The 16,519-nt window shown below is 33.6% G+C and overlaps 1 protein-coding gene across 6 annotated transcripts in view; it reads right to left on the bottom strand.

The window, feature by feature from the left end:
• The window catches only part of ATRNL1 (attractin like 1), an 832,634-nt gene that overhangs the window by 685,678 nt on the left and 130,437 nt on the right, over positions 1 to 16,519 (bottom strand). For all 6 annotated transcript variants that reach the window (XM_017944361.3, XM_017944358.3, XM_017944357.3 and 3 more), the window contains exon 10: positions 9,422 to 9,576. In XM_017944361.3, the coding sequence (XP_017799850.1) occupies positions 9,422 to 9,576 (155 nt within the window). The remainder of the gene's footprint in view (positions 1 to 9,421; positions 9,577 to 16,519) is intronic.

Genomic DNA, 16,519 nt, shown 5'->3' on the forward strand with positions numbered 1-16,519 from the left:
TATGCCCTGGGTAACACAATAAATTTTAAAATACTATCACATTCCAGAGAGAGTGGATAGAAGCAATTAGTATCACCCTTAAGAATCGAAATAATGCCAGGATAATGGACCCCATCAAATCTCCATCTAAATCATCAGTTTGGCCCCTGCAAACTAAACAAAGCTTAAAGGATAGCAGTCACCTACCACCAAGTAGAACTAAAATTGCAGGTGTTATGCAAGATGTATATGTTTTATTAGAGCAAATTAACATGGCCATGGAGTTGGCAAATGTGTTCTTTGCTAACTTTCAAAAAAGAGGAAATCATTTGCATTCTCATGGAAGGGAAACTAGTATACCTTCACACTTTTGCCTTAGGATGATATTAATTCTGCCCTCTTTTTTCATACATAGTCAGAATACATTTGATCCTGTTGGATATCTTGCAGAACATTACGTTGTTCTACTACATTAACACCATTATGCTAATTGGGCCAGATGGGCAAGAATAATGCAACAGAGACCTTCTTAAGACATATGCTTCAAAGGGTGGAAAATAAAATCTACAAAGATTCAGAGACTTTCATGTTGGTAAAATATTTAGTGGTCCAGTGGACAAGAACATTCTTAGACAGCCCATCCGAATTAAAAGACCAATCATGTATCTTGCAACTCCCATTACAAAGAAGAAAGCAAACCATCTGGTAGGCCTCTTTGTGTTCTAAAGGCAGCACATTCCGATCCTAGGAATACTGCTTCAGCCCATATACTGCAAGACATTAAAGGCTGCCAGCTCTTTCCAACCAGGGTAGGAAATAGCTCTGCTGTCAGTGAAGTCTACCCTGCATGCAACTCCGCAGCTAGGGACATATGACCCAATACATACTACAGTTCTTGGTAGTGTCACTGCTGGAAAAAGTACTATATGGAATTTACGGCAAGCCCCAGTGAAAGAATCACAATGCAGTCTTCACACACATGTCAAAGGCCATACCATCTGCGGTGGAAAGTTATATACCTCTATTACTGCCTTGCCATTGGGTCCAGATAAAAATAGAATGCTTAAGCACGGGTAATCAAATGACTACGTGTTGAGAGTTTGCAATCATGTGCTATATTGTTACCAATAACCCTAAGAATATGAAATGGAAGTGGTACCCCGATCAAGTATGAGCAGGAAGACAGGGCACAAGCAATCTGTATAAGTATGTAGCTCAAATCCCTATGTCATCCACCACCGTTACATCAACACCCCTCCCTATGGCCATATGGGGAATTCTCTGCCATCCAGATAACAAGAGGAAGAAAACACAAATATGTCAGCTTGATATGTGGGCATAAATCAAATGCCTTAAAGCTCAATACTAAATAAATATAATGTGTTTACATGTAGTCTAAACCAATTCTTACACTAAAAAGTCTCTTACATTTTTAATCTGTCTGACTACAATTTATATTTCTTGCCAAGAAGAAAATATATTTCTGGAGTACTTAGATTATTATCACTTCATAAACAGTTCAAGGCCAAACAAATTAAAGCAAATTCCATAGTTACTGACATCATGAAAATTACAGAAATAATATTCTATACCAACAGAACAGCCACAATGAAAAGAATGAAGACCAAGGTAATATACACTCTCTGGAATACAGGCTTAAAAAAATAAAAAATAAAATAACACACCTGTTAACTTACTCATTATTTAAGGTACTAACTATTAATTATGAACCATATACTCAATACACATAAGATCAAAAACTTAGAGTTACTATTCTCTCAAACCCAAATTTGAGCAAACAGTACTATACCATCAAAACTATTTACACATGAGGGATAGATAATTATATTAAAACTCAAGCTGAAGGGAGACTGATTTATTTTAACTATTATACCAAAAAAATGCAAGTGGAAAATGTAAATTCACTGGCTAATTTTTCCATAAATGCTCATGTTTTTTCATAATATATATACATATACATACGTGTGTGTGTGTATGTGTGTGTGTGTGTGTGTGTATATATATATATATATAAAATCTGTATTACTGTAAAGACACTTTAAAAAATCTTTTGGCCAGGTGCGGTGGCTAATGCATGCAATCCCAGCACTTTGGGAGGCCAGGCAGGCAGATCACCTGAGGTCAGGAGTTGAAGACCAGCCTGGCCAACATGGTGAAATCCTGTCTCTACTGAAAAATACAAAAATTAGCCGGGGATGGTGGCGGGCGCCTGTAATCTCAGCTACTCAGGAGGCTGAGGCAGGAGAGTCACTTGAATGTGGGAGGCAGAGGTTGCAGTGAGTCGAGGTCGTGCCATTGCACTCCATCTCAAAAAAACAAAAAATCTTTTACTGTTTCACTTAGAATGCCAATTCATAAGTCAGTCTTAATTGCAAATTTGAAATAACACAGAACGTACACACAGGTTGTATGTAAAAGGCTCATAACAAGATGAATATAAAGAAAAACCTATATTAGCCATTTCAATACTTCTATAATAGAAAATTACATTCTGGATGTTGCCAAATATCTTCTCCCACCTGACTCTGAAATGATGGTACTTTACTGGGGTTCTGTTTTTTGGCTCCTTACTTCAAAACTTCTTTTAATATTCTGAAATAAGCACAATTTACCCTAGGTTATCTCATTCTCGGTTAAAAAAACTCATTCATACCCATACCTTCTCTTAGGATTTGTCCCCTAAGACATTAAATACATATGTATTTAGTTTTTTACTTTCTGCCAGGCAAAGTAGGCATTACTGTTTGACACCTAATCTTAATTGAAATGATTTTATAATGTTTTGATATACAATTATATGTCCTGTTGCCTTAATAGTTTTGAACTAATAAATTATAATTATAGATTCCCAGATAATGAATCACAGTTGAATTCCTAGAATGAACCCTATTTGATCATAGTTTATTCAACTTTTGAAATATGGTTGGATCCTACATGTTAATATTTTATTTTAAATTTTTCATTCTATATTCATGACTTCTTTGTCCTTCCTCCTTCTTCCCCCAAGAGGTAAGATTTTTTTTAAACTTTTTTCCTTTTTTACATTTTTTAACTAAGAAATAATAATTTTACATATTAATGGAGTAGATAGTGATACTTCAATACATATAATGTATAGTGATCAGATCAGGGTAATTGGCCTATCAATCATCTCGAACATTTATCATTTCTTTTTGTTAGAAATATTCAATATCCTCATTCTAGATATTTGAAACTATACATAGTAACTAACTATAGTCATCTTACAGTGTTATAGAACTCTACAATGTATTCCTCCTATGTAGCTGTAATTTTGTATTCTTTAACAAATCTCTCTGTGTAACCTACCACTTCTCCCTACCCTCCTCAGACTCTAGTATCCTCTGTTCTACCTTTTTCCTCTAGATCAACCTGTTTTAGCTTCCACATATGAGTGAAAACATACAGTGTTTAACTTTCTGTTCCTGGCTTATTTCGCTTAGCATAATGTCTTCCAGTTCCATCATGTTGCCACAATGACAGGACTTCATTCTTTTTATGGCTGAATAGTATTTCAGCATGTATATATACGACATTTTTCAAATTCATTCATCTCTTGTTAGAAACCTAGTTGGTTCCATATCTTGGAATACTCCATATCTTGGAACCAACTTTAGAATATTTTAATACTTTAAATTTAGTTTAGAATATTTTAATATTCTAAAATAAGCACAATTTACCCTATCCATATCTTGGATGTTGTGATGTGTACTGCAATAAACCTGGAGGTGCAGGTGTCTCTTTAATATACTGATTTTCTTTCCTTTGGATACATGTCCAGTAGTGGTATGTAATAGTTCTATTTGTAGTTTTTTGAAGAACCTCCATACTGTTCTCCATAGTGGCTGTACTAGCTTACATTTCCACCAAAAACATTTCCCCTTTGTTCTGCATCCTCACCAGCATTTGCAATTTTTTGTCTTTTTGACAATAAATATCCCAAATGGTAAGAGATGATACTTCATTGTGTTTTGATTTGTATTTCTCTGATATCACTGATGTTGAGCACACTGTCATATATTATTGGTTATTTGTATGTCTTCTTCTGAGAAATGTCTGTTGAGATCATTTGCCTATTTTTGTTAAATATTTACAAAATGCTGTGGTTTTGTGTTTACACAAAAAATATTTACAAAATGGTGTAATTGTTTGGTGTGGTTTTCTTTACTGTTGAGATTTTCTTAGTTCCTTATATATTCTGGATGTTAATCCCCTGTCAGATTTGTTTGCAAATATTTTCTCCCCTTCTGTAGGCTGTCTTTTCACTCTGTTGATTGTCCTTTGCTTTGCAGAAGCTTTTTATTTTTATATGATAGCATTTGTTTACTTTTGCTTTTGTTGCCTGTGCTGTTGTGGCCTTTTTCATAAAATCTTCTCCAGACCCATGTCTTGAAGCATTTTTCCAATTTTCTGTTGTTTTATTGTTTCGATCCATTTTTAGTTTAGAGGGGAGGGTGTGGTTTCATATTCCTGCAAATGAATGTCAACTTTTCCCAGCACTATTTATTAAAGAGTCTGCTTTTTCAGAGCATTTTTTCATTAATCTTTATTCACTAATTTTTGTATTCAATACAGTCTCTCAAAATGGATGTAGACTTGTTAAGAATGAGAGAGATTCATTATCCATTATCCTTTTTTTTCTCCTAGATTTTCTATCTTGAGGTCACTATTTTCCAACTTATGGCAGGGGGACAGGTAGAGTGAAATTCAAATACATCTCAGAAATATGATTAAATCTATTGATAAAAACTATTTTTGAATGTCTTATTACACTAACAAATTCTTTCCAACTAAAATTCCATTTTTCTCCTGTTAAACCAGGAAAAAAAAATATCATAGTGTATAGTGTTGGTATCAAAAGGACTCTGAATGTAGACTTAACTTTAAATTCTGAATACAACATCTTATAGCCTGTGTGACTTTGGGTTTAACCATGGTAAATCAGTATTGTCTTCTACAAATTAAATATACTAATGTACAATACACAGATGTAATAATAATTATAAATCATGTGTGACATGCCAAGCACTATTGAAAACATTAGATAAATGTTAGTTCATCCTTTCCTCAAAATAAAAGGTTATTTTTTCTTTTACTGAGTGGTCTCTTTTTAAAAAAGAATAAACTACTATTTCTTGTATAGAATCCCCCAAAAAAGAAAGAGAACACCTTAAGCAAAGGATATAATGAAGCTTAAAACAGTCAACAGTTGGCTAAATTCATTGAAAAAAATGTGCGAATGATTCTAAGGATTTTCCTGATCTACAAAGAAACTGTTTCTTTCAGGTGGCCAGCTAAGTGGTACCACTTTCATCAAGAAAAAGCCCTAAGAATGTAACAAAGTGCATAGAGAAATACTGATAAACAGAGAGAGGAACTAATAAAATAACCTCCAGAAAATAAAAATAACTATAAACATGAAGAGCAAGCAGATTGGAATTTTCATAATCTTGCCTGAGTATTCCAAAAAATTAAATAACTAGATGACTTAATTTGAATATGATTTTGCTATGAAATTATATGCCTTACCAAACTGTATCTATTATATATGTATACATATATATCACTCCAAAGAGTTGGGCAAAATCAAGTATCCTAGGCTTCATCAATAAGCTAAGTGAATTTTTTTTTTTTTTTGAGACGGAGTTTCGGTCTTGTTGCCCAGGCTAAAGTGCAACGGCGCGATCTTGGCTCACCACAACCTCTGCCTCCAGGGTAAAAGCGATTCTCCTGCCTCAGCCTCCTGAGTAGCTGGGATTAAAGGCATGCACCACCACAACCAGCTAATTTTTGTATTTTTAGTAGAGACGGGGTTTCTCCATGTTGGTCAGGCTGGTCTCAAACTCCCGACCTCAGGCGATCAGCCTGCCTCAACCTCCCAAAGTGGTGGGATTACAGGAGTGAGCCTCCATGCCCGGCCAGTTAAGTGATCTTTTAAGAGTACACAGAACTGCAATTTCACTGTATAATAAAATGGTTAAGAATATACATTATTATATACTGCCAATTAAAATAGTACTTTCTCAAATACAAAATTACTTTTCAGTTTTTACTGATTTAGTTTTTAAATAATCACCTATAAGGAAATTAATGTCATAAGTAAACCACTATGTTCAGGGAATTTATTCTGAAAACTCGATTATTCTTTCAATCTCATTTGAAATTTTGGCTATTCTGCTTTCTGCAAGATATAGTTCTTATACAAATCCTATTCCCTACCCATTCTTAAATAATTTAACTCAGGAAATTACATTTTCATGTTTATATTATCCTCTATTATCTTTTTGATGAAGAAAAATATGGTCAATAAGTTGTTTTTCATCTTGTTTCAGAATTCTGTGTGAATTCTAAATAGAAGGTTATCTTAACCAGAAAGTTCTTGTTAACCTTGAAGAAGGTGTCATGGTGGCTTTCTGAAAGTAATAATAACAGCGCTAACAATAACAAAAAAAATTAAATCTGACCTCAAACTAGATTTACAAACTAGAACATTAGGAAGTGTGTCACGTCATATGTTACAGTCAAATTAAGAAATGTGTCATGCTATGTGTTATATTCAACCTATCTTATTCACCACCCTAGCTGTATTATCAGCTGCACTTTAGTCACTTTTTAAAAACATAGAGGCCCAGTATCTAATCTCAAAGAATCTGATTATATAAGTTAGTTTTTTTTTTTCCAACCAACCTCCAAAGAGGATGCCAAGGTATGGCCATGTTTGGAAATCACCAGCATATGCCTTCTACATCCATTATGCAATAATAGAATGGGAACTGTGAAGGCAAGGTTATATACCCAAAGATTAGCGATATTGACTGTGTAAAATTTACTATGGCAGTAAGGTTGACATAATACATTTCGCAACAATAAAAAATTAGAAATGGTACAAATATTCCTATTTCTTTAAACATCATATAACACAAAGCAATCAGCTAAGTTTTTAAGTGCCTTCCATAAATGCACCAAAAAAGTCCTAATGCACCACAGTGAAAAGAAAAATTAGCAACATGACATTTTTTCTGTTTCCTAATTGGTTTATTATACAACGCTTATATCTATTTCCACAAAAACATACTCTATAAGCAAAACAATTATTTTGAAAGACATTTGTTGAAGTATAAAGAATAACATGAAAAATACCTTTTCCCAGGAAAATAGTCCAACATTTCATACTACAAACCCAGGAGGATAAATACAGATTATCTTAGAGAACCTTTTTGAGAACTACCTATAAATAATCAAATGAGATAAAGCCAAACAGTTTTAATCTATGTTGAATTGTGGAACTGTCTTTATGTTTTTGTTGTCAGCGTTAGCACAGGGGGAAAAAAGAAAAAAAACCTTTGTTAAAATATAAAATTGTTTAAAATACGCTATTCCTTCCTCCAGTCTGAACAACTTGCTTGAAAAAATGGAACTCATATTTGCTTCTATATTTCCACAGCATTAAGAAACAAGCATTACTAAGAATAAGGTAATTTGTTGCCATAATTAAGAACATACAATGGGCCCAACTAATCAGCATGATGTAGTCAAACAGAAAGACTACCACAAGTTTCAGGAGTTAAAAAAGTTATATCTACCACCTACTACCTGCATGGCTTTGGCAAGTTCCTGTTACTGTCGTCTGTTTAATCTTCTGAAAATTAGGATAATAATATCATGCTACAAGGTAGGTTAAAAATTTTGTATATAAATTACTTAACACAGTACCTAGCACATAGAAGGAAATTAAATAAGAGTAATAATTAGAATCATCATAATCTGACATCTTTCTATTTCTGAAACAAAATTCTCCAAATTTTTTCACCTAAGTTTTTTGACACATAAAACTTGATATATGATAATCTTCAACAATATGAAAAAATAAAAATACATTCTCATTATGTCAGCCAGAAAATAGCTCAACCTTAAATTCTTCATTGAAGTACAGACATTGTGTGGAAGCTCCTTGAAGAACCTTTTGCAAAAGTTCAAAATTCCACTTCATGGATTTTTAACAATAACAACAACAATCTATACTTTTTGTGGGACTTTTTCCCCAGAAGAAAAACAAACAAAACTTTCATCAACTTCCATAAAAATAAGCCCAGTGTCTTATCACCATAGCCAAAACAAATACATATTGACAGGCCCAACCTAGCAATGAGATAAAGTCACTGCCAGCCTAGATTCAGTACTTCATTCAACTCATTTGACTAATTTCAAACAATGATTAATGAGCCTCCTAAAAGCTAAGACAATCCCATATTCATCAGGAGTTATCACTTCAAATAATTATTTCAAAACGAAAAAGATTAAATTATTAGTATGGAATGATTAATCACAGAATGACATTCATTACTTAGATTTAAAAACCATGCTTAACTTTATTACTAGGAATTTCCTTTGAAACAACCGTAATAGTAAAAAGATTAAAGTGCTTATTAATAGTCATGGTTTTCTTTACATGATTCTACTTGAAATAATTTACCAAAGCAGATTATGTGCCTTTACGAGGTTTAAGAGAAAAAGTATACTTCTTACATCTATTAAATGTGTTATTCTTTTATTTTTACTTATAAAAATGTTTCCTAATTGCTTCAAATTGGTATAATACTTTATAGCCTCGATAAAAGGTGCTCTTAAGTACTGCTAAGTATATTTTAAATATCAGCTAGGTTTTATATATAGTTTGATACATAGAAAAACAATGTTTTCACTACAAGGGTCTACTGGATACCTAAATTTAGTATTTCAATAAATACATTCACTTAAATATTCAGAAATTGATAGGACTACATTGCATAACTAAAACTGGTGAGTCGTATAAATGCATTCTGTTTTTGGTTCTTTGGGAAAACATGCTTATGTAGTTGTTTCCCAGATACATCTGGGTTTCCATTTCGTCTCAAAATCTTATTTCTTTAGCTCTACTATCTCTATTCCTTTCTCCAGTTCTATCAGATTCCTATACTTAGTAAGTATATCTGAAATGTTTAATATAAAATATATTTTTGCTTATCCCTTAAAATCTAAAATGTTTACATTCCTACTATGTATAAAAATTTACATAATTTGACAGTATTCCATATCTACCCATTATCAAAATTAATATGTAGCAAACACAATAAACTGATAATAGTGTTCACAAAGGGAAACAACATAAAAAGTCATCAAAAAGGACATCCAAATCTAGCTTTTTGTACTCCTCTGTATCTACCACTACTTCTGCTCAGTACTTCTGTTCTCATGGCTCTATTACTATAATACTACTATGCTGAAATTAGAAAGAATTCCATTCATATTCTATCACTTATCTCTAAAATGACACATACACATGCTATCAATTAATGTATTTGAGAATATCTATATGGAAAATTTCTGATATTTCCTACTTTGTACAATCCTAACAGATACATACCTATGTCATATGCCAGGAAATCGGCAGAAAAACATTTTGCACCGTTACTCAAGGAAGTGTCATTATGGGTATTTCCTCCAAAAATAAGCATAGCTCCATTGATAAGAACAGCTGAATGAAGGTATCTGGCAAACCCACTTTCTTTCAAAATAGTCCTACAGAATAAAATTTAAAAATGTATTACAAAGGATAAAATGACCTCCCTGATTTTATATATGTTATATAAAGGGTGTACTTTGCATATAGAGTTTTCCCTGGAATTGTGGTGGGAAAAACATATTTTTTAACAATTTATAAATGACCTCTAAACTTCAATATTTCAAAAAAAAATATTTTGAGGCTCATAGCATCTTAAAATGCTTTGAGGAGACACAATATCAAAAAGAATTTTTAATACTCATAATAATTTATGTTATAAATTATTTTTTCAGTTACAAAGATAGGAAACAAGCCATCTTAAAACTAGAGGCTCAAAACATAATTTTAAAATACCAAATAAGTAAAATGTTAAATGTAGTAAATTTAGTCTAAACTGTATTTAGTTAAAACTGTATAACTCATACAGACCCCATAATAAAATGTTAAGTTTTTATTTAAGTATAACATGCATAAAACTGCACATATCAGAAGTCTAAAACTGAATGATTTTTCACAACATGAACACAACTAAGTAATCAGCACTCACCTAAAAAACTATAAGAATATTACCACTATTCTAACAGCATAAATTCATTTGCTGTTTTTGTACCTTACCTAAGTGGAGTCTATAGATTGTACTCATTTATGAATAGGTACATTTGCTCAAGATATATATATTTGAGATATATATTTTGTGTGTAATCAAAAATTACAATTGCAATGCATCTTGTGAAACATTAAAATTAATATAAATGTTTTTTTAATTAAAGTATAATTCTAAGAGAAAGTATTATAAATATATGTTCACAATTATAACTGATCTGAATGAATGGATATGTAGTAAAGGTGCATGGCAATATAAATAAATACTAAATAACTACTCTAACACCCTGATACAAACAATTAGAAGTTAGAATTATTATATACATAAACATAGCTAATATGTAAAGTATAGCTAGTATAGTATATGTAATACCTCTAAAACCATGATTATAATACCAATTAATTCCTAAAGAATATGAAGCTCAGCCAGGCGTGGTGTTGTCTCACGCCTGTAACCCCAGCACTTTGAGAGGCCAAGGCAGGTGGATCACGAGGTCAGGAGATCCAGACCATCCTGGCTAACACGGTGAAACCCTGTCTCTACTAAAAATACAAAAAATTACCCGAGCATGGTGGCACACGCCTATAGTCCCAGCTACTCGAGAGGCTGAGGCAGGAGAATCGCTTGAACCCAGGAGGCAGAGGTTGCAGTGAGCCAAGATCGCACCACTGCACTCCAGCCTGGGCAACAGAGTGAGACTCTGTCTCACAAAAAAAAAAAAAAGAAGGAAAAAGAATATGAAGCTCACTTACAGAATGGTAACATGAGGAGTTCCACAAACACTCCCACTAGGAAAAGAATTATAATTGGTAAAAATTATAAAAAGCAACCATTAACCTTCTCAGAAAATCTTACTAAGAGCAACACCAAATAAAGAAACATTTATTCAAAAAGAACAGCAATAGTCTATGGCAATAGATACATTACTTACCCCAACTCCCTCACCCCTGCCTCACACACACACAATCAGTTCAGCATGATAGAAATTCTACCACAGGCAAGTAAAGCCAAGAACATAAGGCCCCTTCATCCCTCAACTCCCACTCCAGGCCAGCGATATTTCACTAGGAGTGGCAGGATACCAGCACTTCTCATTCCCTCCAGCTCTGGGTTACAGAAGCTCTGTTCTGGGAAAGATCATGAGAGGTCTGGGTGCTCTTCCTCTGCCCAGTTGCCACTCATAGGGTGGTAGCTATACACCAATTCCTGCAGATTAACAACATTGGACCCAAAAGTCTTCATCCCACCTCACTCATGAGGCAGAGTGTTGCATGCCAAAAGACCCAAGCTGAGAAGACTCCAGAAACTACTATCTCCATCTAGTGCTCTGTACATAAAGTAGTGGTGTCACTCTAAGAGGAACAGGCCACTAAGCCCACCAACCTACAATTCCAAAGCAGTAGCTCAGAACTTTTCCCCAGGAGGAAAGGTAGGCTGAGAAAAAATACAGCCCCGGCCGGGCATGGTGCTCACGCCTGCAATCCTAGCACTTTGGGAGGCCGAGGTGGGCGAATCACGAGGTCAGGAGTTCTAGACCAGGGTGGCCAACATGGTGAAATCCCGTCTCTACTAAAAATACAAAAAATTAGCTGGGCGTGGTAGTGCACACCTGTAGTCCCAGCTAGTCAGGAGGCTGAGGCAGAAGAATCGTTTGAACCCGGGAGGCGGAGGTTCCAGCGAGCTGAGATCGCACCACTGCACTCTAGCTCAGGTGACGGAGTGAGATTCCATCACAAAAATAAAATAAAATAAAATAAAATAAAATAAAATAATCTCTGGTCTCTAATTTTTCTTTACAAAACAAACAAGAAAAACTATAATCTAGTGAACAGTAAATTAATAATATGGATCAAAGAACAAAATATTCTCTACTAGAGCAATATTTAAGCTAAGATAATTTAAATACAATAATGAAGCAAGTAGAACTTATTCCAAGTATGGTAGGCTGGTTCAACATTCAAAGTCAATTGATTCAATCCATCATGTTGATAAGCTAACAAAGAAAATCATATGATCATATCAATAGATGGAGAAAAAGCATTGACAAAATTCAACATTCAGTCATGATAAAAATTCAGCAAACTAGAAATAGAGGGAAAATACCTCAGCTTGATAAACATCTATAAAAACATCATATTTAATGGTGAGAAACAATGTTTTCCTTCCAAGAAAAGGAATAAAGTAAGGATGTTTCATCTCACCATTTCTATTCAACATTTTCGTTGAAGTCCCTGCTACTGCAATAAGACAAGAGAAGGAAATAAAAGTTATACAGATTGGGAAGGAAGAAATAAAACTGTCTTTTTTCACAAATGATATGACCGTCTACGAAGTAAATCCCAAAGAATCAACAACAACAACAACAACAAAAAGCCCTCTAGAACTAATAAGCTAGTATAGCAAGGTTGCAGGACACAAGGGTAACACACAATTGATTTTCTTATACACCAGCAGTGAACAAGTAGAAAAACACAATACCATTTACATTAGAACCAAAAGAAGACAAATACTGAGGTATAAACCTAACAAAATATGTACAAGACTGATATGAGGAAAGCTACAAACAATAAAAGAAACCAAAAATCTAAATAAATAAAGAGATAGTACATGAACACAGATAGGAAAACTAATACTGGCAATATGCCAGTTCTTCCCAACTTGATATACAGATTCAGTGTAATACAAATCAAAACCAGTAAGATTTTTAGTAATAAATTTACTAAATTTATATGTAAATGCAAAAGACCTAAAATAGCCAGCACAATATTGAAGAAGAACAAAGTCAAAGATTGACACTACCTGGCTTTGGGACTTACTATAAAGCTACAGTAATCAAGTCAGTCCCTGGGACTGGCAAAACAATAGACGAATAAATCAAGGAAACAGAATAGAGAGCTCAGAAATAGACACATACAAATATAGTCAACTGATCTTTGACAAAATAGAGAAAACAATTCAACAATGAAAGGATTGTCTATTGGACAAATATTGCTGGAACAACAGGGCATCACAGTAGCAATAATAGAAATAATCATCTAGATACAGACCTTACATCTTTTACAAAAATTAACTCAAAATAGATCACAGTCCTAAATGTAAAATGCAAAATTATTTAATATAAAACTCCTAGAAGATAACATAGGAGAAAATCTAGGTGACCTTGGGTTTGGTGATGACATTTTAGATACAGCAACAAAAGCATAAATGATGCAAAAAAAAGTCATAATTTGGACTCTATTAAAATTGAAAACCTCTCCTCAGTGAAAGGCATTGTTATGAGAATGAAACAACAAGCCACAGCTTGGGAGAACATATTTGTAACATAAAGCTGATAAAGGACTGGTATCCAAAATATGCAAGGATCCCTTAAAAGTCAACAACAAGCTCAATTTTTAAAAAGGCAAAAGATATGAACAGACACCTTTCCAAAGAAGACATATATATGTCAAATAAACACGTTAAAAGATGTCCCACATTACATGTCACAGGGAAATGCAGATTAAAATAACAATGGGATACCACTACACACATATTAGAATAGCTAAAATCTAAAATGCTGACAAAAGATGGCAAGGATCTAGAACAACAGGAACTCTCATTCATTGCTGCTGGGAATGAAAAATGATACAGCCAGCCACTTTGGCAGTTTCTCACAAAACTAAACATAACTTTATCTTACCATCCAGGAATTGCGCTCCAAGGTATTTACCTGAATGAGCTGAAAATATGTACACACAAAAACCTGCATACAGATGTTTATAGCAGCTTTATTCATAATTGTCAAAATTTGGAGGCAATCAAGGTGTTCTTCAATAGGTAAGTGGATAAACAAAAGATGATTTCCATACAATGGAACATAATTCAGCAATAAAAGGCATAGGCTATTATGTCATGAAGAGACATAAAGGAACTTTACATGCTTATTGCTAAGTGAAAGAAGCCAAAATTAAAAGCCTATGTAGTACATGATTCCAGCTTTATGACATTCTAGAAAAGGAAAAACTATGGAGACAGTAAAAATATCAGTGGTTGCCAAGAGTTTGGAGGGAGGAAGAGATAAGCAAGAAGAGCACAGGTTATTTTTAGGAAAATTAAAATATTCTGTATGAAATGATCATGGTAGATACATGTCACTATACATTTGTGAAAATCCATAGAATATACAGCACAAAAGTGAACCCTAACATAAACTATGGACTTTAGTTAATGAATAATTTATCAACACTGACTCATTGATTGTAACAAATGTACCATATTCACGCAAGACACTTATAACAGAGGACCTAGGGATGGGGTGATAAGGGAGTATTGGGAAACATTCTGTACTTTCTGCTCATTTATCCATTAAACTAAAACTGCTCTAAAACATAAAGTCTATTGTTAAAAAAAAAAAAAGGTGGGGATTAAAATTACATCTGCTTTACCAGATATGGTATATTAAATGGAAAAGTAAATCTTATTCCTCATACTTCATATACAAAAATGTTTTGTAATGTATGAAGCGTAAAATGGAAACCAAGTTTCTCACTGGCAGAAGAGATTTACAAATGTGAAAGAGGGGAAGGCAAAAATGATCCCTGTAATGATGTATGGCATCATTATGCAATTTAGACAGACAGCATTTAAGCACAGATACATATGTAGAGCTACAGATATATGCCCAGATCTATAAATGGATAAATGGATATAGAGGGGTGTGTGTGTGTGTGTGTGTGTGTGTGTGTATTTTCTAGCTATATCTGCTGAAACGGTCTGGGGAAAAATTACATCAAAACAGCAATAAGCATGTCTAGTTCTCTAATCTTAGTTTTTAAATAACATTCTCCACTAAAAGGAACCTAGGTTCCTTGGGGGAAATGACTTATTCCAGCACTGGGGCAGGGAGAGTACAAGATGTGAATCAAATTTTTGTGCAGAAGGTAAAGGAGTGCACAGAGAATGATGGGGACATATCTAAAGAATACAGACGCCTGACTGAAAGGAGCTCACTGGGCAAATCTGGGACAATATAAGCAAAAAGAATAGAGAATAGCAATTGATTATAAAACATTAAATAAAATAAAAATACATGAATTCATACGGATATAAATGAATATACAGGCTGGGGAGACTAAAAAGGAATAATGAAATATAACCACTTAGTAACCATCACAGTAATAACTCTTTCTAGTGAGAATCATCAATGGGTATTAAAACTATTATGTAAAGGTTTAATAAGAAATAAAATATTTACATAATCTGAAAGTATCTCCCAATAAGGCAGTTATTAATTTAAAAGGAAAAATAGTATCTTTACCGTTGAGAAAACTAAAATATACCACTTTTACCAAGGTATAAAACTTAATCTTTACAGAAATATTCACAGCAGCCTCATTTTTAATAGTCAAAAGTGAAAACAACCCAAACGTCTATTAATTGACAAATAGATTTTTAAAATATGGTATATTGAGATAATGGAATATTATTCAGACATAACAAAAACAATGAAGCACTAATACATGGTATAATATGGATGAACTCTGGAAAAAAATTACAATAAGTGAAAGAAGCCACACACAAAAGGTCATGTTTGTACAATTCCATATATACAAAATATTCAGATTGGACAAATCCATAGAGAAAGAGAAATTAAATTAGTGGTTGCCAGAAGATGGAGATAGGGAGAATAGACAGGTATGGGGTTCCTTTTGAGGCTGATGGAAATATTCTGGAAGTAGTGGTAATAGTTGCACAATATTATGAATATACTGAAAACCACTAAATTTTACTGTTTTAAATGATCAAAATTAACAAGTTTATGTTATGACTTTTATCTCAATAAAAAAGGTTTTTTCACAAACAATTTAACTTCACCAGCCATGGGAGAAGAATATGACATTTTGGTATTCCTAACAAAAATACAAAATGTGTATCTAATCATGTAGAAACACCAGATAAACCCAAACCAGGCACATACTTCAAATGAAAGAACACGACTATTCCAAATTAAAAGAGACTAAAAAGACATGACAACTAAATGTCTGCGTGCTCGTGGATATAATCCTGGATCAGGGAAAGATACCCAAACTCGGTAAGGAAAAAAATATCAAAATCTGAGAAGGAGAGTATAAAAAGTGAAAACCACAGGCCAATCACATTAGTGAACATTCATGAAAATTTATTAAGAAATCAAATCTGGCTCATACCAGTAATCCCAGCAATTCAGGAGGCCAAGGTGGGCGGATGGCTTGACCTCAGGAGTTCGAGACCAGCCAGGGCAACACGGCAAAACCCAGTCCCTAATAAATACAAAAATTAGTCGGCCCTGTTGGCACCCATCTGGGGTCCCAGTGACTCAGGAGTCTAAAGTGAGAGTA

This window comes from Papio anubis, chromosome 11, assembly GCF_008728515.1.
Source record: "Papio anubis isolate 15944 chromosome 11, Panubis1.0, whole genome shotgun sequence".
Lineage (NCBI taxonomy): Eukaryota > Metazoa > Chordata > Mammalia > Primates > Cercopithecidae > Papio > Papio anubis.